The 25,264-nt window shown below is 27.5% G+C and overlaps 1 protein-coding gene across 5 annotated transcripts; it reads right to left on the reverse strand.

The window, feature by feature from the left end:
- Positions 1–462: 462 nt before the first annotated feature.
- On the reverse strand, positions 463–24,177 carry LOC122516377 (RYamide receptor-like). 5 transcript variants are annotated; one of them, XM_043634134.1, is made up of 10 exons: positions 24,085–24,177; positions 23,747–23,972; positions 21,099–21,727; positions 15,830–15,972; positions 13,848–14,020; positions 12,310–12,514; positions 11,594–11,697; positions 10,550–10,673; positions 9,502–9,674; positions 463–2,762 (listed from the first exon to the last, which is right to left on the reverse strand). In XM_043634134.1, the coding sequence occupies exons 3-10, from the start codon at positions 21,455–21,457 to the stop codon at positions 2,421–2,423; spliced, it is 1,623 nt and encodes a 540-aa protein (XP_043490069.1). In that variant the 5' UTR covers positions 21,458–21,727; positions 23,747–23,972; positions 24,085–24,177; the 3' UTR covers positions 463–2,420. The 5 variants fall into 5 exon arrangements, with proteins under 5 accessions (XP_043490069.1, XP_043490066.1, XP_043490067.1 ...); XM_043634131.1 differs by having other exon boundaries at positions 23,721–23,972; XM_043634132.1 differs by having other exon boundaries at positions 21,099–21,770; positions 23,721–23,972.
- Positions 24,178–25,264: the final 1,087 nt, after the last annotated feature.

The raw sequence follows: 25,264 nt of genomic DNA on the forward strand, positions 1-25,264 counted from the left end.
TCTATTATAACGTAAGTACTTTTCAGCTAATTGCTTTGCTAAATTCAATCTAAATTTATTCGCGTGTTTAATTATTATTCACTTTCTTTTGATCCTTCTGTCAGATTGTTTGTTTTTTTTTTTAAATAATCAAATAAAACATTTAAATTTATTAAATAATTTGTTAAGAAATGAAATGTCTCCTAATAGATATTGAATGTGTGTGTATATGTGTGTATATTCTATTGCAGAAGTATAATATCAAATATTTTTACCATTGTTTTTATTCAAACTACATTATTTACATTTACGTGCGCAAATAATATATCAAAAAAAAAAAAATTAAAAATATTAATAAATAAATTCTAAAAGTCATATTCATTTTTCTTATTTCAAAACGAAAGGAGATTAAAAAGTAATGTCGAAAATATATTTAAAAATTGTACACCATATTATAATTAATAAATTAACGTTAAAGCCCAATTGACGGGAATGTCAATGATATATTATTAATCTTTATTCAAAACACGGACACGATATGCTTTACACAAAGTAAAGTATACATGGTATCTCCGAAATTCTACGATACTTCCAGTTTACATTTTATTTAACCACGCACAGTCGATACATCGTAATCGATGTTTAACACATTCGCAACGGGGCCTGAATTTTGATACCATGAATGTACTACCACTGGATGGTTCAGGTCATTGTTAACGCGTTAATAAAAATTCAATTTTTCAATTTGATTCAAGATAATGATCGAATGTGCAGTATCGTTGAAAGGAGAAAACACCACGAACAAATATTTACATGGTCTGTAGTAGATAGTATAATATTCGCGAGTTTCCTCGGAATCTTGGAGTTCTTCAAACGATAATAGCTTATCGAGGATCAGAAATATCATTGGAAAAGTTCTCATAACGAGAATCCTCGTCATCGTTTTAAAATTAATTAAAATATCGGATACAATTCTTCCATTTATTCTTTCTCCTTCTCTCTCTCTCTCTCTCTTTCTATTAGTCGATAATTCGATTAGCAATCTCTCTCCTTCCATCGCGTAATTCTGACATCGTATTTACACCGATATATTCTTCGATCGTATCTTGTACCGTCCGATCAATAAAAGTTCCGATGAAAACTTAACGGCGAGCACGACGAGACATTAAATCATGTTATGTCTTGATGTAACGATTAATCGGTAATATGTAGATATATACTAGAGTGTTATGTTAAAAATATACACCGAGCGATCGTTTTTCTTCGTTATATTTGTTGAATTTTTTTTGTTATCTAATGGAACTTATAGACGATGACGTTTATATAGTTGAGAAAGCTCGATAGAAACAAAAATTAGAGTTCGTAAAAAGAATCTGTGAAATAAGTTATTTGCATTAACTCGATTCAATAAATCAATTAGCAGCCCGTAAATTTCTTATTTTCTAAAAATATAACACACTCTCGCTCGAAAGTACGAGATGACTCGAAAAAAAACCATTGCGAAGAAATTTTCTTCCAAATTAAAACGATGTTAATTCGATCTTTGCTTTACTCTTTCGGTACTGTAATTCGATTTCTATCGCAAATTAATAGCGTCTAATCGATTTTGATACCTCTGACAGTTGGTTTGTTTCACTGTCTGTTTGTATTTACGTTACTACGTCATGTGTAAATATACATCGAAAGGAATTTAATTACCATCAATTGGTATTTCTGGTATTTATCAAAGAAAAAAGTAATTAATTATTTTTCACATTAATCTAATTTACACATCGTGAAAATATTTCTGTTTAAAAGCTGACTCTAAACTTTGGATCGATTTTTTTCTTCATTTCGAATATCTTACCATTTAATTTCATTTACAATTACGACAATAATAAAGGAAATAAATACGCTGGACGTAAGAAAAAAGAAACGACAAGGGAGTCGTTTCTTTTTTTCGTAGAAACAACCCATAAAAGTCCCGATCACTCTCGCGTTAATTTCTTTTCTCTAGCCGCAACCGATAATTTAACACGTTAGATCGTAAAACCTTAAGACAGAAAGAAATAAAGCTTCCTTTCTACCTTTTTCAAAAAGCTAATCGTTTTTATTTTCCTTACTTTTATCCAGTACTTTCGCACAGTACTATCAGATGCGATATATAACAATCACGCTAACCATAATATTTCAGTAAAGTGAATTTAATTGAACATCAGGAGTCAGCTTTATCGAATGACGAATTAGTTTATTTAATGACTTTTAAAACGTTAACCGTTGCATAAGACAATTTTTTAAATTGCAGTAAATTTCATACTTGACGTATGTAACAAAGTATTATAAAAATAAATGATAGCCAATTAAAAATGGATAAATGAAAACATAGGATATGTTTCACGTGTTGTTTTCAATTCGTTCGATTAAATTTTAGTTTGAATTTCGAATTGGAATCACCTGAATAATTAAGTACAGCGTCGATCATCCATAGTAACGAGAGTAGATTGTCGTGGTTGACTGGCCTCAGCATCATTCTTGTTGTAACTCGGATGACTGTCTCCAATAACGTCAACTGGTTTTGCTTCTATTTGCATTTGTGGTGTCCCCCGAAGACTTCTTAACATGTAACACCGACGATGAAGACTTTGCTTACTATAAAAACTATTATAGCCACTACTTGTAGCTATTTCATCAGCTCCCATAGGGATACAACAAATAGGCATTCTTCTTTGACGCAGAAAACCTCGTTTGGTTTCACCGACCATACTGCATCCGCCACATGCATCACCCATACCTCGATGAATATCCTGCAAAAACATTTCCAGCATATATCGATATAATATGTAATCGATAGAAATTCTTTTAATTGTTACTTTATCTTATAGAAACTAACTTCTTTTGTTTTTTTTTGTGTCGAGAAAAATCCAATTCTATAATACGTATAATCAACAGTTTTAATTAACAAAATGAATTAAAAATGATTAAACACGTGTTACTTAACCCTTTGCACTCTTATGAGGAGTGTGACTCGACATCACATTGTGTGTTTCTTCCATCATATATTTAAATTACCATATTTTTTTTAGTTAAAGTAAATTACAAATAAAACATTTAAAAGCATTGGTAGTTTGCTGGAAACAAATTGAAAATATAATTCGGAGTGCAAAGAGTTAAATCTATGTTTTTAATTACTAATCCGGAATTAAAACCTATGATAAAAGAATATAATACGTTGTTCTATATATTATAGAGAACGTATTTAATTGTACTTCTATAAATATTATAAACATAAATCCAATAATATTTAATTTTTCATTAATAGCAATTCAATTTTGTTTTTTAATTTCACAAAAATAATTCAACAGAAGTTTAAATTACTATTTCGTTTGGAAAACGTGAATATGATTTTCAGCCTTGCAAATTGTTTGACCGTCACGAAATCGCTATAATTTTAAATACTGAACGTTGGGAATTTGTATTAGGGTGTCGCTTGATGAAATCGCAATATTCTCTCTCTCTCTCTCTCTCTCGATCACCCTCACGAATAAGACGAGAACTCGTAAATTGAAGGAACATTCGCCACACTGGTCATATAAATTCCACAAAAAAGGTCTGATATCAAAAAAAATTAGAAAAGATCAATTGAAATAGAAATATCATTTTTATCTACTATAGACGTTATTATGTCATTTATACTTAAAATAATTATTTATTTCTCTTTTCTATAAATTATACACATTGTCACAATAATTTATTTTTTTTTTAATACTAATAATATAATATAATAATATAGTAATATCAACTTTTCATGTGTATTAATATAATATCTATGTTTTTTCTCCTTTCATCAAAATGAATATTTCACAAAAGTATTGAATAAACAGTACAGCAAACAGAAAAAGATACTATTTCATTCCATACGATGAGGAATGTCCATATTAATAGATGCTGTTACAATATAAAATTTTAATAACAGAAGGAAAGAAAAAAAGAAATAGAAACAAGTGTTTGTGTGCGTGTGTGTGCACATACACGTTTGAAGTATAACTTTTCTAATTTTAATTTCTTTTTTTGTTAATAGACTATATTTATATTTTTCTATATTTTATTTTAATTATTTGTATTACAGTTTTATTAAAGGGTTATACCTTGTTAGAAATTTCAAAAAATTGATTTTTTTTTTTTATTGTTTATTATCATACATTAAATGTATGATTGCATATATTTGAGTACATTCTCTGAAAATTTCAAATTGATCCGGCAAATATTCTTCACCCTATGTAAGCTGAAAAAAAAAATTTTAACTATGTGTAACTATCTTTTGAAACTTTAAACGCATTTTTCTCAAAAAAGGTGTTTTCAAAGTCGGTGAGCACGATTACTCAAAAACGGTTCAACCGATCAGTTTCAAATTTTAACACAACCTTCTTAGATATAATCTTCAGGTATTAATCGATTATTTTCAAGCCTGATATTTTTGTTGCGCCATATTGTGTCGTTTAAACACCCTGTTACTCTTGCTGCCTATGTTGTTTGTTCCTTCACTTCCTCCTCAATATCGCCATGTCCCAAAATTTCTATGCCAAGGTATCTAAATTTCATTTCTTGTTGTATAACTTTTCCCTCAACCTCGAGTTTACATCTAACGGGGGGTTTTTGTTCCATTGTCATACATTTTGTTTTAGTTGCGGATATTTTCATGTTTACTGTATTTGCTGTTCGAGTAAACTGATGTAGAAGTCTCTGTAGATCGTCTTCGTTCTCAGCGATTAGTACTGCGATTAGTCACTTCTTGGTCTCGCATTCTGTAACCCGGCAATTCTCACAGCTTACCTATTATTTCATCCATAATAATATTGAAGAGGAGAGGGCTCAAAAAGTCTCCCTGTCGGATACCGTTACACACTGGTTTGGTTCTGTGAGTTCCCCCTCCACTTTTGCCTAAATTTTATTGGCTGCGTATATGTTCTCTATAGTTTTAATAAGATTATATGGGATTTGTCTATTATAGAGAAAATGGATAATATCTCGCAACTGTACGCGATCAAATGCCATTTCTAGATCCAGGAAACACATATATGCTGGTTTGTTGTACTTATTGATTTTTCTATTATTTGCATTATTACGAAGACTGCACCGGTGCAAGATCTGCCGGATCTAAAACCTTGTTGTTCGTCCGTCAAGATTACTAGGCTGTTTATCTTATTGGTGATGGCTTTTGTGGTGAATTTTAATGAGGTACTTAGCAGATTGGTTCCTCTACAGTTTGCTGGAATTTTTTTGTCTCCTTTCTTGAAGATGAGAATGGTGGTGCTGGTACGCCATTCGTTTGGTGTTCTATGCTAGTTAAGAATCTTTTGAATTAGGATTTTTAGTTGTTGTAAGAGGCTTTGTCCGCCGTACTTCAACTGCTCATTTGCAATTTTATCCTGTCTGGCGTTTTTTTTGTTCTTTAATTTTTTAAGAGCTAGCTGTACATTCGATTTCGACATTTTCTTCGTTGTTTGCTATTTCAGGTATGTTTAAAACAGCTTCCATATTTTCTATTTTATATAATTCAGTCAGATATTTGATTTAAGTTTTTTTTGTTATATGGCTTGTTTCCACTAGCTCATTAATCTCTTTTCTTTGTATTTTGATAAACCGCCAGATTTGTTTTTGCGTACCATAAAAGTCATCTTCCATACGGTTTGAATGAGTGCTAATATAAAGTTTAAAAACGCCACTAAATGTATTAATACTTCTTGTATTATTCAAATAGAACACATTTCCAGAAAATATTCATACAAAAAACGCCTTTTTTTGGTATCACAACTAGGTATAAACCCTTAACATACACAACAAATGTTAAGATCTTCTATTAACAAGTTCCAGAACCTTCCATACTCTCTCCTACATATATACAATACAACATATATAAAGGAATTCCAAATAAGATAGCTTATACACCCTGCGCACAAGTATGCGCAGTTTGCTCAGTCGACATTGAAAATTATACGATTTTTCGTTTGCGTTACAACAGGATGCTGTAATAAATATTAGGTAACAAAGTTACATTTCAAAAAGAACAAGTCCTAACACAACCAATTTTTTATTCTAAATACGACCACAAGATACGATTTTAAATGCATCTCACGAAAAAAAATCGATCGTTCAACGAGATAAAATTCGTGACGTTTCGTGTCCTCTAACTCAACGTTTCGTCCTCCTTCATCAATTTCTATTGACACGTATCATCGAACGATATAGTACATATTCACCGAGTACAATGTGTTATGCATTCAATGGAAATAGACCACTCTTGAAATAGATATATGTAAATACCTAAATAGTAATGATGAATTTCTCAATAAAAGATCAATTCTGTAAATTGTTATTTTTCTCTAACGTAATTTTGTGTAATTGCATATCAAACGAGTGATTTATAACGTCGTAGAGTCAGAAATATTGGTAAATGACTCGAGAGACAACTTTTCAATTGATTTATATTTTAAAGAATAGGATATCCCAAAAATTGCTTTATCGAACTAAAAAACTATACAATTTCTTTTTAACAAGTATTTCGAATCGGTGACATCAAGGATCTGTATTTTTTTTAAAACACCGTAATTAAAGATTTATGCTTAGAATTGATAAAAAAGAAAAAATATCGTAATTGTATTAATAAAGCGATATTAATTCTATTTTTCTGTGTTTATTTTTTTCCTTTCTTGATAAAAGTACTTTTTAATACCCTGTATATGCTATTTAAAAAAAGACTATATAGAAGAAAACAAATTTTGAAAAAAGAAAAACAGGGACAAAAATTGATAGACGAACGTAACAAATAACTATGGGATTATTGTTGATTTCAGTCAAATGGTTTATTCGTGAACTTTTTTTTTCGTTTTCGTCTAGCTGAATTTATTAGAATAGCTACTGCAAAAGATGAGATTTCTTCGTATGCAAGGTATCCACGGTGATAAATTCATTACTGCTGTTTATTCCCTCGGCAATGAAATTACGACAGTTAAGCTTCGGGAGTGACACAACATCGTTGCACGACGAAACCCGGTAAATGAAAGTTTCTCGAATTCGTGCTTATAAAAACAATATCTCTTGTAAGTAGAATCAAATATAAAGTCGAAGAAAAGGTAAGAGAATGAAATAAAACGAACAATTTCAACCAATTTCTTTTACCTCGTTTGATATTCCAACGTAGTATAATACTTAACAAATTATTATCGTACGATAAAATTAATCTCAATAATAAAAAAGTTATAATATTGAATAACGAGCTTCTTTGATAATAAAATAAAAAAAATAAAAAAAGATAAGTTAGAGATCGTTTCGTTTTTTATTATTATACTTTTATTTTACCTATAAACATTATACGCATATACATATTTCGTTCTGTATTTAAAAAAAGGAATTAAAAATCAAGGATCGTTATATTTCAATTATATTAATTATGTTTGGTTAACAAATTTTTAAAGTTGAAGATTTTGTACAAATTTTTATGCAAACAAAATTTAAGAATGTATAAAAAAAAAGAAATCTTTACGAGGTAAAAGTTTCGCGATGAAGAAAGATAAGTTGGAAATATAAGGAAGGTAAAGAAGCTTTAGTAGAACAATACCGAGGTAATGATACATTGGTTTCACAATTTAAAATTAATCTCTTTGACTCTCTTCCTCTGATGAAAAATAGAAAAAAATTTAATAAGAAATGCAAGTAGTAAAATTAGATGAACATTTGTAAAAATTAGAAAGGTCGCTTATAAATTTGATTTCGTAATAAAAAAAAAAAAATACATTCATCGGATCTATGCTTGAAAAAGAATCTGAAAAAGAAGATACACGCATACATATATCTACGTATATCTATTGATACGAATCATACGTTTAAATATCAAGGTTTTATTCGTCTTCTCGACATCCTCTTTAATCCGAACAAATTCTAAGGTGTCTAGACACGTTGACCTACCATCCAACGGTTAAACCCAGAATGTTCGTTCATCTTGAATAGAAGAACGTAAAACATTGATTTGAACATAGAACAAATAACGAAAATTCGATTTAACGCTAGAACAATTATTTAAAAAAAAAAAATCATGAAAATCATGAAATGATCAATGAAAATAAAAAATGTATCAATACGAGAATGTTAAGAGAAACAGAAATGTTCTCTTTAAAATAAATACTATGAGAAATTAAGATGGAAATCTTAGGGGTGTCCTTAGTAAAGAGAATTATAAATTGAGAATTAATTAAAAGATAAATTTTCGCCTAATGTATTACATTCCACACATTGCTCTCTAATATCTACAATTCATGGCTTTATTATTGTTGTTTGATGTTACTAATTACAAAATACAACTAGATATTATACACCTATAGCATAAACGTCTTTAGTATGGAGGAACGCTTTTCATCATTCGTATCTATCTCTCTGTGTTTATTCTACAGTAAAATTAACTAGAAATAACAAGACAGTAATATCTATTCGGAAACAAGTAAGATGTTAACAATAACAGATATATGATTATAATTGTTATTTGTAAATAATGAAAAATTAAAATAATTCATCAAAAGACAAATAATATCTAGATAAATATATTAAATTCTTATTACCTGGATTTATTATAAAATAATAAATAATTAACTTTGTGAATTTTTTTTGTCCGTACACATACTTACACATTTTCTCACACACAGTGTTTTTAGATTTTAATATTTGTAATAATTTAGTATATATTTGATATAATAAATTAAATGATTATTAATAATTATATTATTGAATAAGATTTATAATATAAAAATATAATTTAATATTAATATAATCGTTATATATAACAACGAGAAAATTGATGTTATTTGCTTATCACATGTTTATGCATAAGAAACATTACCGTAATATACTTATATTTTTCATTTTAGAATAGAATAAGCAAAATAACAAGATATGGAAAAAGAGATATGAAAAAGAGAATCTCTAATATAAAGAATTCATTGCTGCAGGATATATACTTAAACGTCAGGAGTACTTATCCGTTCTCGTAAAGTTTTTGCCGTTTCGTAGCAGAATATACATATATATTTGAGCAAGGGCACGTTAATTACTTCCTAAATACCTTTTAAACGTTACAACAAATTTATAAAGTTTTCCAAATTCCAAGAAACCTAATTCCAGTGACACGAGAACATTCTTATAGAACAAAGTTTCAAAAGAAATTCAAAATAAACTGAAACTCTTTCACAGATTGCAAGATTATATTTTTTTAATCGTAACAAAAAAGAATCGTACGACACTTTCGATGTTATTCATTCATTGAAAATATGCTAGAAAAAATAGTACGGATGGATCATTTGAATTGTATAAAAAGCATTGCTAGAAGTAAATTTAAAAAAATAAAATATAAAGTTATTGAAAAGCTTTCTCTCTTTTTTTTTCTTATTAATATTTGTGACCAATTGTTAAATAAAATTCTTACGACATGGTTCGACGTAAATTATTCTTCGTTTAAAATATTGCAGCAGATGGTATGACTAAATGAACTATGCTTACTTTATGACGTGGCTTACGACGAGTCAGTCCACGTGATCTACGACGAAGAATCTCTGCAACGCTTCTGCGAAAGTTACGCGTCATAAAGCAATAAACGACAGGGTTGAGTGCACTATTCGCGTGTCCTATGAAGAGACAATAGGACAGGGCATCACTCACTGACTTGCCTTTATCTGCGAATAATATTAAAAAAATTTTATTTAACATTTTTAATTAAACCAATTACTTCATTATAGAAATCATTTTTTTTTCGCTGATTTGAAGGGCATCTCTCGCAGACTGAGCTTTCTTTGTCCGCGAATAACATCAAAATTTATTTAACATTTTTAATTAAACCAATTACTTCATTATAGAAATCTCTTTTTTCTTCGCTAATTTGAAGATAATTTTTATTTGTCTCATTTTCAAAACATAAATCAATATTTTGTTCATCAAAACAGAAATTTAATTAAAGACAATTATATAAGTACGTTTAATTATATATGTAAATACATTTTCATTAATCATCGATTTAATTCTGATAACAAACAAAATATATAAATTATATAAATATTCAATATTTAAATGATTAAATTGAATTTATCCACTGTTACATTTATTAATAATTTTTACAAATTTTAGTAGTTAACAAAATATTATTAATAATCAATTCTACGTTTAAATAATTAACAAAGAAATGCGCTTGATATATCAATATAATTTAAAAACACAAATTTAAATGAAATAAATTGGAAGATAAAGCAACTATTCTTTAACGTTATTTCTATTGGTCACCGAAACAATTAAACAAATTTTGTTGTCGAGCAGTGCGAAGTTGCAGTATTTATTTAAAATACTTTATTTAAACAACACACACGAATTCACAGAACGTTAAAACAGAAACTAATGATAATTTGAATAATAAAAAAAAGACTGTGATGCTATTTTTATATTATTGATTGACTGATTGAAAACAAAAAATAATACTTTATACTGAATTATGTAAAAAAATGTGTGCATGTTACACAAAAATGTATTTTTTTCAACAATTTTACATGAGAGAACTTACCGACTACTTTCAGATCGACGAGCAATCTAAGGACATTATAAGGAAGCCAGCAAAGGGCGAAAAGTACTGCGAGAAGCAGCAATATCCAAGCGATTCGTCTTCTCTCACGTACCAGACGAAAATTCTACAAGCAAACAATTAAAAACCATTATTATCTTTAATAAATAAAAAAAGAAGCTTCTATAGCATTAACCCGAGATAATTGGAAAAAGCAAAAAAAAATGATCGATCGTCTAATTCGATGATAGGAATTTATCAATAAAATTTCTGAAAAAAAAAAAACACAAGAATAATCTTGCCTTAAGGAAAAATAAAATAAAGGTGGTAAATAGCAAAAAAAAAAAGGAAAGAAAAATTAATTAATGAACTATTTGAATTTACACGTACTATTATTAAACTTCTACGTTAGATTTTATTTGAATAAATTTTAACGAAGTTAACAAGCGTGACACGAGAACGAATCGTTTCTTTCTTAACATCGTCATAAAGAGTATACGTGTGTATATGTATCAGAAATAAATATGAAAGAATATCGAAAGTACAAACATGTTTATGACTTGAAAAATATTACTTCCCGTTCGTTGGTTTACAAACCAGTTCAGATAGAAAATAGTACGAGATTAAATCATGTGGAAATTTCTGTATTACGAATTCGATCTATTTATTTCCAACAAAAAAAAAAAACAAATATTTTGATTAATAAAAATATTTATACATCAATTATAAAAATAATATACATATAATAGAAAGTATATCTATTTATCAATACATTACCTGAAATGCAAGATCAAATATTTAAAGAGAGAAAAGAAAATGTTTTCAGATTGTATGTTTACAAATGTATTTATCTCCTTTTTCTAATTTTTCTAAACACAGGTAAAAATATTCCTGTTTATAAGTGAATTATGTATAATATAAGCTTATATTTACATATAAGCTACCAACAAGCGTTCTTAGAACTCGGACGACGAACATTTAATCGATTATTGAACTTCAATAGAAGAAACTAATAGGAAAGGAAATAAAACGCTACTTTTTACTAACTTGTTGCGAGCTAGCACTACCCTTGACACTGTCACAGTCAAACGGTGGTTTCCTGGCACAAAGGGTTCGACCCATCATCGAATAAGCCAATATCACAACAAAACCTGACAAAGGAAGACATAATTGAGATCGAAACATAAAGACAACAAGCTAGAGGTAAAACTTTTATTCTAAGAATACTCTTTACGTGAATTTTTTATTCTTCGAAGATTCTATATAAAATAGTGTATCCTTATTACAATATTTTTAATAAATATAAATATAAAATTTGCGTACATAAAACAAAATCTATTATAATGATGTAATTTCAAAATTATACATGTGGTATAATATTATATCGTAAAGACGGAAACGAGTAGTGTTGTTAATTGGACAAAAATGATTCTATTATATAAAAAATGTTTTTGTTTTCCAATTAATTCATATTTATAATGGATATTCTGTTCTATCGATTTCCGTTAAAACAAAAAATGGCAGGTAATGTTCTTATATAAAACTTTTATATCGTAATAATCTACACTTAATAAGAAAATGAAATATTTTATGTTCTATTTTTTGTTGGTATCTTCGATTCACGTTCAAATTTTGCGTGTCTGATATTCGTTGAAGAAAATTATTCTGATTATCAGTCATTCTCTTGTTTATATGCGATCGTTTATTGTTGTTGTTTATTTGTTTATCGATAAAATCAAATGAATCAGTAAAATAGTACATACCAGGAATAGCATAAACTAAGATAAAGCAGGCGGTACCGAATAAATCTGCATCGATACCAAGTGGATTCAAATCTTCCGAGCATATGTAAAATGCTGGCGGCAATCGGGAAGCCCGAGTATCGTTGCGTGAAAAATTTTCTTTCAACGCCCAAGAACCATGAAGAGTAATATTAACAACTTCTGTTCCAGGACTTTGAAGAGTCATCTGTTAAAGAGAAACAAAATGCAAATTTCGTATAATTTAATCGATCGATAAATGTCGATGATAAATAATGAATTCTGCTTTTATTTACAATCCCTCCAATCGAATTTATCAAAATATTAAGTATTTTATCGATCTACCATTAAAATGATTCGTATATTATTTTGAATAAAACGAAATTTTCGTAGGATACATCAATAATAAAAATAATATATAGTAGAAAGTATCTATATATATTTATCAATACATTACTTGATACGATGATAGAATCATTTAATTTTTTTTGTCTATTTAAGAAAAATATATAGAATTAAAAACGATAAAACGTATAATATGAGTTAACAATTAAATTAAAATTTTTTTACAATATTATCTTTCATAAAAAATATAATGATTCGTAATTTTTTTTCTATAAAAAGGTATAGTACTATATTTCTATACTTTAATTGTTAACTGTTATTATTTATAGTGAATTTTTCGTCGAGAGATTGTTTTTTTTTTAATAATAAATACGAGAATTAGATATAATACTTTGGGATTATAAAGAGATGTGTAATTTTTGTATAAAACATTTAAAAGATTTATTGTAATAGGATTTTATTTTTCAGGATATCTCGCTGAATGTCTGTCTTTTTGTTTTGTGACAGAATTTCAATACTCATCGCTAGTATTACTGTTATTATTTATATGTCAAACGAATAATATCGCTTACTCTTTATCCGAATTAAAGTTTAAATAAAATTATACGGTTCATAAGTATTAATACTTTTTAATTTTATTTTTTTATTTCAAATTTTATATTCAATGGTTTCGAAACGTAATTCGAAACGTAAATAAAATAAACTTTATTCACGAGACATGAAAATCACAAAGCTTCATAATGTAAAAATAGAAATATTATTATGACACAAAAGTATAATGAGAAAAAAAAAAAAATTACTTAAAAAATCCTTATAATTATTAAACCGCTAAGTATTAGTAATTTCAAAAATTAATTTACGTAAAAACATCGTTACGAAACAGGCAATTTACCTAAACCAAAGAAAGAAGAAGAAGAAGAAAAATTAATTTAAATAATGTTCATTCTTGATAGAAAAATAATAGAGATTATAAAGGAATGGTATAATAATAAAACATATACTAAGCTGGTATTTGATAATTAGATGAAATACAATTTCAACGGATACACACAAAAATAACATACAGATGTAAAAATGTATTACTTAAAAGTTATATAACATTTCAAAAGAGGTAATACATTACATTGACATAAAACTAATCAATTTGATTGGGGTTAAAATAATAGAAAATGATAGTAAAGATAGATAAAACTTACTCCTTGTAATATAGGCACGAAAATACTCAAAGCTATTAGCCATAAGATAACGATAACGACTACGGTACTCCTTCGATTGAATACTCGTCGGAAAGCTATAGGACTTCGTATAGCAAGATACCTATCGATACTCATTGCAGTAATAGTGTACACCGAGGCAGCAACGGCCACTCCTGAAAAGAATCAAACCACGATTATACAGTGCTCGATTAATCGTCGAAGGATCACTTTTTTCCCTTTATCATTCTAACATTTATCGATTACTTTAGATAATAGAGTATATAAACTTTGCGGAAATTTGTATTACGTGACCTTAATTTTTACGAAAATCACATGATATTATTTCAACGATGATCAAAGGTGTAACACGATATCAGATGTATAATGTATTCGTAAAATTCTCTTGTAGATAATTTCATCAAAAATATTTTATGCATAAACATTTTTGAATGAACTATTACTCTAATATTTGCTATTATTTTTTATTTCTTTCTCTCTTTAATTTTTTTTTTTTTATAATAATAAACTTATAATGTTATTTAAGTTTCACCCGTCATCGTAAACTGAAAAATTACTAGACTGAAAAAAATATCTCGCGGTTGATAAAATTCGTATTTTTAAAATCATTATTTCAAACCATTTATTTTTTATTCTATTTCCGACGATAACACGAATTGAAATAAAAAAAAAAAGTTGAGAGAAAAAAGACAATTTACAATTAGCGATAGTATGTTTTAACGATAAACATTTTCACGATGAAAAATAACTTGTAAGTAACGATGACTAACATAATTTTTTACCTAAAAACGAGATAATAGAAAAATAGAATACTTATATGTATCTATATATTCCGAACTGTTATCCAATCTTGATTTTACCCTTTAACAACTCAACGATAATTATTTCTGATATATATTTGACACTTTTATTTTGTTAATGATTAGATACATTAAAGTGAAACATTTTTCAATGAAAGCTTTTAATTTTCTCTCGAAATTTATTTATAACATAAGTGAATAGATACTATTAATAATAATGGAAAAAGCGAATGAACATAAAAGCTTTTAGAAAGTAAAGAGATAAGGAAAAGATCAGTGATTTTTATAACGTAGATAAATCTAACGTTCGATCATCGGCTTCAAGTAATATAAAATAAAGAAGAAAAATATCTAGGGAAAAATTCGACAAAAGGCAAAGTAATATAATTCAATAGAAAGGGATTCTAAGGAATGTTTAAAATATGTTTTATTATGAATGTTATTATAGTAGAAAGAGAAAAGAAAGGAAGAGAGAGAGAGAGAGAGAGAGAGAGAAAATTAATGAAAGGTACATTGTATCCTATTATTAGAATTTTACACGTTGTTTAAATATTTGTTAAAGGATCATCATGTATCCTCTATATGATGTGAAGTAAAGTCAACAATAAAATATTTATTCTCACTATGTCGGTCAAACTCAGCCTTTACCGGAAAAAGAAGCCCTGTTATATAATACTTGTTACAATTTGTAATAAACGCTTGGAAATATTAGTCTTACAAGAAAAAGTTGCATTATGTCTTATGTTAGAAAAGGAAAAATGAGTGTTACGAATGGCATTCATTTTCTCTTCCTTATTACTTTCCTTTTACATTGCGAATATTATTATGCAAATAAATAACATTTTAGTCGTTCCCTTTTACAAGAAAGTATAATAGAAAATATGAAAATAAGATCGATCTTACTTTCTTCTTTTATTATATCAATCGAAATAGAAAGAATTTCGTTAAGAAATATTTCAATGGATTTATTAACGCATGAAAAAAGAGACTAGAATTTTGTTTAATAAATTATTGATAAAATTTTATTGAGAAACTTTATTAACTTTTTAATTTAATTTAACGCTTTTTCTATTATTAATCGTTAAAAGATCGAATTTTATAGCATGTTAATTTAAATAAAAATTTGATGATAAAGGTGCGACCATCAAATGCAAATAAACTTACCTTGTAAATATGAGGATAATTTACACATAACTTCGCCATAAATCCAGACAAGCGAAACAGCTTGAGTAACCGCGACCGGCATACAAATCATAGTCACCAATAGATCGGCAACTGATAGATTCACCACAAAATAATTAGTTACACTGAAAACAAAAGAATAATTGCGTGCATATGTGAGAATATATATATACATATGCTTCATTAGAATAACAAGCTATAAAATTCAACTAATGAAGCAAATACAGAGGGTCAGCAAAATAAAACCTATGCTAAGTTAACCTCAACAAATAAAGGTGTGGTGTGATAGTATACTCATGTATGCGGATAGTGAACACCTCGCGTTAACGGATACAATAAACATAGTAATTTCCTATTAATCGTTCTTTGAACTTTCAATGGTTTCTCTTTTAAATTCTTATTGATCCTAGAATAATTATTCGAAATAACGTTTGCGAAAAACTATGCAGTCATAATGAACAATATTAAAGTTTCGATCAAATTTACATTTCAATTAACCCTTGAACCCTGTGCAGCTTTCCCGTTGGAAGCAATCCATAGGAACGGAATGATTTTTTGAAAAAAATTGTTAAACGCATATATGCGTCCTTACATTAATCCACACGGATTGCTTTCGATATAACACTGAAAGGGTTAAGAAATGATCGATCAATCAATTTTTGAAATTCATACAAAATATGTATCTATATATATTTCGTATACAGATAAAAACACAATAAAAAGAAAAAAGTAATTTATAATACAATACGTAATATATGTTTTCCACTCGAAAAATTGAAATAGTAATTCATTTGATATTAAATTGTGCTCTATCCATGAAAAATTATATGTTATTACTTTTTCACATGAACAACTTTTATTCAATATTTAAAGAATACTTCTGTAAAAAATTGTTTCCGTTCGGCATTGATATTTATAAATGCAATGTACTCAATATCAAATAATTGAATGGTTATTTTAAATATTGAAATATATATTTAAATATTGAATTTAATTTACTAAAGGTGCATGTCTTTCTTAAGGTATTTGCATTATTAGTGTATTTATACTCATAATTTTTCTCTATACAAACACTTATGGTGTTCGTTATAATCAGAATACTTATAAACGCGTAATTTTCTTTGCTCATTATTACATTTAAGAATGCTGTTCATTTTTATGTAATATTATGTGTACGTTTAAGGTCTTTTGTACGCTTATTATTTCATTTATTCCAAATATAATTTAAGTATTAAAAAAGAAAATGGGGAGTGCTTTTAGTGATGAAAGTAGTAATTCTTTAAAATGCATAAAATTCTAAAGTGATGATGCTAATAATAATCAAAGTGAGAGTGTTACTAATGAATTTCTGTAGGAAGAAATTAACGATATACTTGAAGTGCATAACTTAATAGATGTTGATGCTATAAAGAAAGATATTTCAAATTTTATCAAACAAAATCTGTATGAATTATTTTAAAACGATGAAATTTTCCAAAACGTAATGAAAACAAATCGATACGATCAAAATGATCTTACTTTCGATCAAATTTGTTCGAAAGAATTGAAAATATATTTTATTTTGGTTATCTTGAGATGTATTCTTTCTTACACCATTATGATTATATTTTTTGATCCAAAACACTAAACTTCTTTATAATCAAATTATAGAAATATTTATAATAAAATATTGAAATGTAAGGTATATTTATACTTGTCGAGAAGTATAATTAAATATAATTTTTAAAAATTTGCAATAAGAATATTATTTTTCATTTTTCTTTATTTTGAATATCGACAATTGGATAAAGATAATGAAAATGTAAAATTATGTAAGAAAAAAAGAAAAAAAATAAGAACCATCGTAACTTCTTCTTCTTTCGTTGTATTCTAAACGAAGAACAAGGATAATGTAAACAGCGTGGTTAATCGTTGAATTAATCGTTGAACCTAGCCTTTGAGCCAAAAATGCATAGAAACGCGATGGCGCTGCTGTTTACACTTTTGTAATAACTGAGAATAAAAAATATTTTTTGTTAATAAAAATTACTTTTTATATAATAATTAGGATAAATTGTAATCGTTTCTATTATTTTCCGGAAAAAATAACTGCGCATTTTATTCCGTACTTTTAACATATATACAAGAAAATTCTTCAGCACCCAAACGGTTAATGTAAAAGTGGTTTTATCGGTGTGCGAGATGACGAGACAGAACGGAGACTTCGTAACCAAGGCGATAATTTTCGTTTGAAAAATAAGCGGCAACGTGTTTGCTTGAAGGTTATTCTGTTCGTTCATTCGTGCATCTATTATAAATGCGTAAGTAATGTTTATTTGAACGATGCACCCGCTGCGATCAGAAATAAGCGATTTACAGTTTGCTTTGTACATCCTCGAACACTTCTGTATCCTACAAGTTCTTTATCAAGAAATCCTCTTTTCCGTTGTTCATCGAATACTAATTTCTAAAGAATCTCTAAATTTAACAGATACTTATTCACTGAGAAAATAAGAAAGGAAGAGAGAGTAAGAAACTCATGACTCAACAATAATAATTCATTCTTGATAAGTTCACTAGCATAAGTAATTACTCGAAACTTATTACATGAAATTATTTTTTTAGAAATAACTTTTAACTTACTTTCAGATATTCTTCTTTCTTTTTAGTCACTTTACGACTTATCGTATTAACTTTGTGAAAAATTGGATGAAATTAAAAGAACGCAAGAGGTGAAAACTCACGTTGAAGAATCTTTAAATTACCAAAGAAAGTTTTATGTTAAAGAAACGAAAAGATGATTCTCTCAAATTCTTTGTAAAACTCGTCGAGATTTCGTTCTTAAGATAGATAACAAATTTCTAAACAAATAATGTTAGAAAAATTAATTGTCGAATACTTAATCGTTTGAATGCTATCACGAAACTACTCGAATTGTGTTTCCCGTTAATCAAATATCACAAAGTGCTATTGAAACAAGCATTAAAGCGTCGCTTTAATGGGACAAAATTTTGTCAAACTCTCTTGTTAATCGATTCACTCACTTATCGAAGTCTTTAACCTTGTTAAGCTAGTTTCCAATGAAAATATATTTTACCTTGATAGGTTGGTTTTCCAACGAAAATACACTCATTACATAAGCGTATCAAGATATATCGTATGTGTATTAAGCCTGTCTCTCAAGAGAATACTAGTATGAAATAAACTTCCGGTAACGAAATACAAAATCCCATTTTTGCTTGTGTCCATCATTCGTTCTTAATTTAACAATAAGAATATCTTCTATCTACTTCTATCTTTAATCAAACCGAACAATATTGTTATTTCCGTGTGAATGACGTAATTTGATGATTTTTCGTTTTATCTGTCAATTTCATACGCGAAAGTATCGCAGTTATCCGAAATTTTCCAAGATTTACGCACAAACGTTGTGTAGTGTAAGTTCAGTATTTATCAAATGCGTATCTCATACGAATGTTCTCGTAATAAAATTGGCATTATTTATATCAAAGAAACTTAATATCGAAACACGTTTTATTCTGATAACTCATAAAATTCAAATACCATATTCACCTTATTTCGTATTTAACCTTTCTATTAGAAACCATTATTTGATTTGCATCGAGTGTTAATATTCTATTAATACTTAATTGTTCAAATTGTTTGTTAGGAATAAATAACAAACAGTGATATATTACGTACAAAATATCAATAATATGTACTAAAAAATGAAACTTCCGCGGGAATAATTATCCCTGGGATAGAATTGACTCTTTTATTTATTATCGTTACAATATCCAACGAAAGAAGAATAAAAATGACAAAATGGTTTAGAAAAATATTCAATCAAATATTTTTTAGAATTCTTTTAATGTAGATTCAGATGAACATCGACTTACTAAACGATTGATCGTATATTTAAAAAAAAAAGAAGCATTTATAGAATAAATTATCTCACCGGTAAAATGAATTTCTTCGTTTATTATTGTTAACACCGTCGAACGAAAAAAGAGAAAAAAATAACAAAATAAACTCTAATAAAAAAAAAAAAAACTTCTTCTTTCCTTTCTTAATTTTTTCTCGAAGAAAATTTCTATTAACATCGACTTGCTAAACAATCGATAATGTATTTAGAAAGAAAGCATCAATCAATAAAATAACTCTTTCATTTATTATTGTTACAACATCAAACGAGAGAAGCAAAAAAAAAGGAATGAAATGAGCTTTAACACTGAGAACACATCTTTTTTTTCTTTCTCACTCTCTCTCTTTTTTTCTTGTACTTTTTTTCCACGTGTATTTCGACGCACGTCGGATTTTAACATTCAATCGAAAGAAAAATAAAACTTGACGATCTCTTTATTTTCCTTCTTGATTTTTCTTTTTTCTCTCTTATTTCCTCCCTTCCTTCTTCTCTCTCTCTCTCTCTCTCTCTCTCTCTTCCTCTTCCTTTTCTCTCTCATTGATTTACATACACGTTCAAACTTTCATCATCATTTGTCTTGCTTCGAGAAAACGAGGGGATCCTTTTTCCTGTTTCTTTGAAATATTTCATTCGAAAATAATATAAACAAATTTCTATACAATTATGATTGCCCTTTGTTCATCCAACGATCAGTTACTTTACTGACACGTGAATTATAAATACAATTAAAATCTTTAATTTTTCTATATAGAAAAAATACAACAACAAAAATTCATCTATTTTATCAAATGCATTGTAAAACCTGCATGGTATATGCATGACATCGTATTATACAGTTCATATCTAACTAGATCTATGTGACTTTTTACGACTGTGTTTTCTATTTTTTCTTTTTAAGTTATTTTATAAGTAAAATCACATAACATAATGCAAGAACGATGACTCATATTAATTCTTAACAAATGTTTCTTTGAAAACTTAGTTGACCCAGTTTTGAAATATCTTTCATAAATATTGATAAACCATAAATGATGTGTGAATGATTAATGATAAATAATAAAAGAATCATATTTTAAACGTACATTATTCATAGATGTTATTCTTATCACTGATAAAAAATATATAAGCCATTTATTAGCCAAATCGATTAATTAGATAAAACGACAAAAATAGAGGAAATAGATAAATTAATATACATTGTCGTTATTTAATGGCGTATAGTGCTTAATTATTTAAAAAAATTTACCATAAATATAAGTTAAATATTGATCAAATTACTTTAACAATAAATTTTGTTTGAAATTTAATCACTTATGGTTCATATAAATGTAATAAATAAGTACGTACCTTCTCATATAGTGATATTTGAAGACAACGGCGATTACAAGTGCATTGGCTGTGACAGCTAATGCGATGATCGGTACATAAAGAGTAATTAGTAAATAATTTGGTTGTACATCATTGAAACTATCATATAAATCCCACAGTATATTGGTTACAATCGCATTTTGATCGTAAGCAAAAGTAGCAATCGTTGGAGTTGTTGTCGTCGTCGTCGTCGTCGTTGTTTTCATCATTCTGCCTACGAACGGTGTCGTAGAAGGTGTAGTTGCCATTGACATTGTCGTTGAACTTCCGTTTAATATATCAGGATCGAAGAAAAAATAATCACGAAGCGAACGTGTCATAGTTGTTATCGTCGTCATTGAAATACTTTCAGTGTCCGAAGTAATTATCAGCAAATTATCACCTTCACACACCCTATTTAACTTTCCCTCTTCCTTTTCCACTTTCTTTTTCACTTTCTTTTTTTTTTCCTCTCAAATCCTTTTCACGCGAGATTAGATCAGAATAATCCCAAGAAAATTTCCATTACCGGAATACAAACATAGTAAGGTTGCTTGTTCGAGTAAACCTAAAGATCTTTTAACCTTCGACATTTTCTTTTAAAAGGGTAGAGCCAAGGAATGGCAAGTCTTCAAAATAAAATTTTACTTTCATTCAATGATTAATAATATCCTGAAGATAATTATTTAAATGTATCTAAAAATTATTTAAAATATACAATAATGAACGTAAGTATTTCTAATAAATGAAATAAATCTAAAAAATTGAAAAAAGTAATATTTTCGTGTTAAATTATTAAATGGAATTCAATCGTATAAAAAGAATCTAAATAACCAAAGTGCCAACTCGTCAGTTCTTACAATCAGTTAACAGAATTAATATATAACTGATAAAATTATCTTTAATAATAATATGATTATTAATTAGTAATCAAGTTTAAAGATAAATTCAAAAACTGATATGTTTTATTAATAATCACGAGTTTTATAATTAATCCAAATCTTAATTTACTTTTTATTAAAATTTACTTTCAAATACTCTTCTTTGATAAAAATTACATATTTCATAAATACCTTCTAGATAAAAATATGGTAAATACATGCAATAGTTGATTATAAAAGACAAAAGGAAAACACATCGGATATATTTTAAATTAAGGACTGCCAGAAAATGTTTCTAACATGTGATACGTCTGAAAGAGCATCAGGAAATGAGTACGCGTCCTCTTTTCTCTTGACTCGATTTTTCCTAGCATTTTGAAAGTAAATAAAAAAAATATAATTCGCTAGAGTGCAAACGTTACTTTAATCTTGATTTTATATCTAAATTCTTGAAAAACCGGACAAACTTTGGCAAATAAGAGAATTCTTTAACATCGTTTATTATATTCATATACGTTTGTCTATATATTGCTCGAATTTTAAAATGAAATACACTTGAATCTGAGAACATCATCTGTTATAATCAATTCTCTCTTTTTCAATCCAATAGGTGTCAAATTCATTTCAAACAGAATTGATTTTTCTATTCTGATAAAACGCATTTCTCGCATTTCTTTTTCTTCTTTTTATTGTTATTATTATTATTTTTATTTTTCTAGTAATTCCTTCTTTATCCTTTCGATTTAATTAAAGAGCATTAATAAAGGATCGTTGATTTCGAAGCGATCGCTTTTATTTTAAAAAAAAAGTTCTCGTAGTTGTTAATCGAATAAAAAATTTCATTTTTATCAAAAAATAAAATATATTATATTCCGTTGACGAGAGATCAATTGGATTAAAGACAATCAATAAAATTCGATACTGAAAAAGATTCAACAAATTATTCATGAACCAATGAAAACAAAAAGAACGTGGAATACTTTTTTTTAAATCCATGTACTACAAATGTATAAGTTAATACTTGAATATATTTCTTTCAAATTTATGATCACTATTATCTGATATCATAGTAATTTTCTTCTATCCTTTAATATGAGAAAACAAATTTTAATTAAGCTTCGAATATAAATTATACTTCACTTAATTGATACGACGATATCGAAACAGTTTTCTTTCTTTTTTTTTATCTTTAATTTCATTTAAAACTATAATACTTCATCTCTCTCTCCAATTAATTTAAAGTACGTTACATAAATAAACGATTCATTGATAATAAATAAATTTTTTCACGAAAGAATCATTATATTCTATCAATATCTTCGAATTTCAAACTTTCCATCCACGGATATTATATATTCATATGTATATAATTATGTATTATATAATTACGTAGTTATATATTCTTATTATAAGAATGTAAATATAAATTATATATTTTTTCTATCTATTTAATTATTATTATTACTCGAAAAAAGCAAATTAAATACTTACACGTATATAGCCAAAAAGGAATATCTTTTATATTCAAAATACGATATATTTAATAAAATTGAAAAGACAACTTTTCCCTCAATAACATATTGATCACATAATCACAATAAACTTTGATTATTATTCATTATCCTCAGAAATAAACAAATAACCCGTATCAATATAATTAGAAATTTATATTCAGTATTGCACTTGAGCAAACACTGTCCTACACTAATGCAGCAAAATAATGATATGTGTATAATTTTACCTCAATCAATAATAATAAACACATACACAATTTACATTTACAATAACCGTAGAGTATCTCCCATGTTCATCGAACTAATCACCGTCATCACCCAAATTAAAAACGTTGCAAAATTTATCCTCTACGATCGCCATGTTCGATTTTCGTTAGATCCTAATTTTATCGCTAATGCCGTCCTTCGCGTCAACATTTTTATTTCTTCACGATTTTCTTCATCTTTCTCTCTCTCTCTCTCTTTCTCTCTTTTATTCTCTATCTCGTTCAAAAAGAAAAAAAAAGAAGAATAAATGACGAGTAAGAAAAAAAAATTAAGGTAAAAATGTAGGATATAATATATAAAAAATAGTAATAAATTATAATTAACGATATTTGAGAATTATTTAAACGCGTGGCGCAAACTTCTTCGACCGTTATCGACAACGACAAAGCAGAAAGAAGAATCATAGCATACTGGAGGGAAGAGAATCGTGACTCCCGCCGAAGGTGTTGAAAGCGCCGCCGTATTCATATATACGAGCCCACCTACACCTCATCGTCTAAAACGCGCCTGCGTCTTTCATCTTCTTTTCTCCTCTTCATCCTTAGCGGGTTCTGAACGAAAACCAAGATCTACCGTATCCTTTCTTCTTCTAGAAATATAATTATAATTAAATTATTTTCATATATTACGCCAACACTAGTATTTGGTATTCAAAATATATTGAATAAAATTTTGTAAGAATTTTTCTTCGAATGAAATATAATGGATTGTAATAATTCATTTGAATAATCCCTAGTATTTTGTATTAAATATTATGACATTATTTATTAGCTGGAATTCTCTGAAAATATTTTCCCTCGACCGAGATATATTGGAGATTAGTTTAAGAAAAATTTAAAAAATTTTTTTTTATATATAAAAAATACTATCATTTCGTATTAAATATTGTAACATTACTTATTGGCTGATCTAATGTTTTTACACATTCATAGAAATATTTAATTTACATCTTTTTTTTTACGTATCGTAGATTACATAAATACTTATTATTTGTGAAATACGTTTTATATTGATTAAAAAATATACAATATAAAAATAAACAAAAGTATCTAGATTTAGAATTTTGTATTTCTATTTTTATACTTTATATTGCGCAACTTTGAATGATAATCACGAAATAGAGCGAAACATGTACGAACTGACATTCACAATTCTGTTTCGATGATCATCGTTTTTAGTAAAAAGATTGACGGTATGCTTCATCAAATATCTATCTTAATGGATTAACTCGCGATCGAAAAAAATATTGATAGAAATGTTATTGTGACATATGACTTTTTTAAATTTAATCGACATATAAGTACATATACGTATAATAATGACGATATTCTTAATATTTATATATCGTATCTTTTTATAAGCTATAAATCCAGTATCACATATACATACAGTAAATTTAAAGCATATAAATTATTTTATCTTAATTGAATATTTTATATTAAAAAAATTCTATAAATAAAAACAATCGATTTTGTTTTCCATACGAGGTAAACCACACCGCAAC

Source organism: Polistes fuscatus, unplaced genomic scaffold, assembly GCF_010416935.1.
Source record: "Polistes fuscatus isolate 324 unplaced genomic scaffold, CU_Pfus_HIC Scaffold2, whole genome shotgun sequence".
Classification (NCBI taxonomy): Eukaryota; Metazoa; Arthropoda; class Insecta; order Hymenoptera; family Vespidae; genus Polistes; species Polistes fuscatus.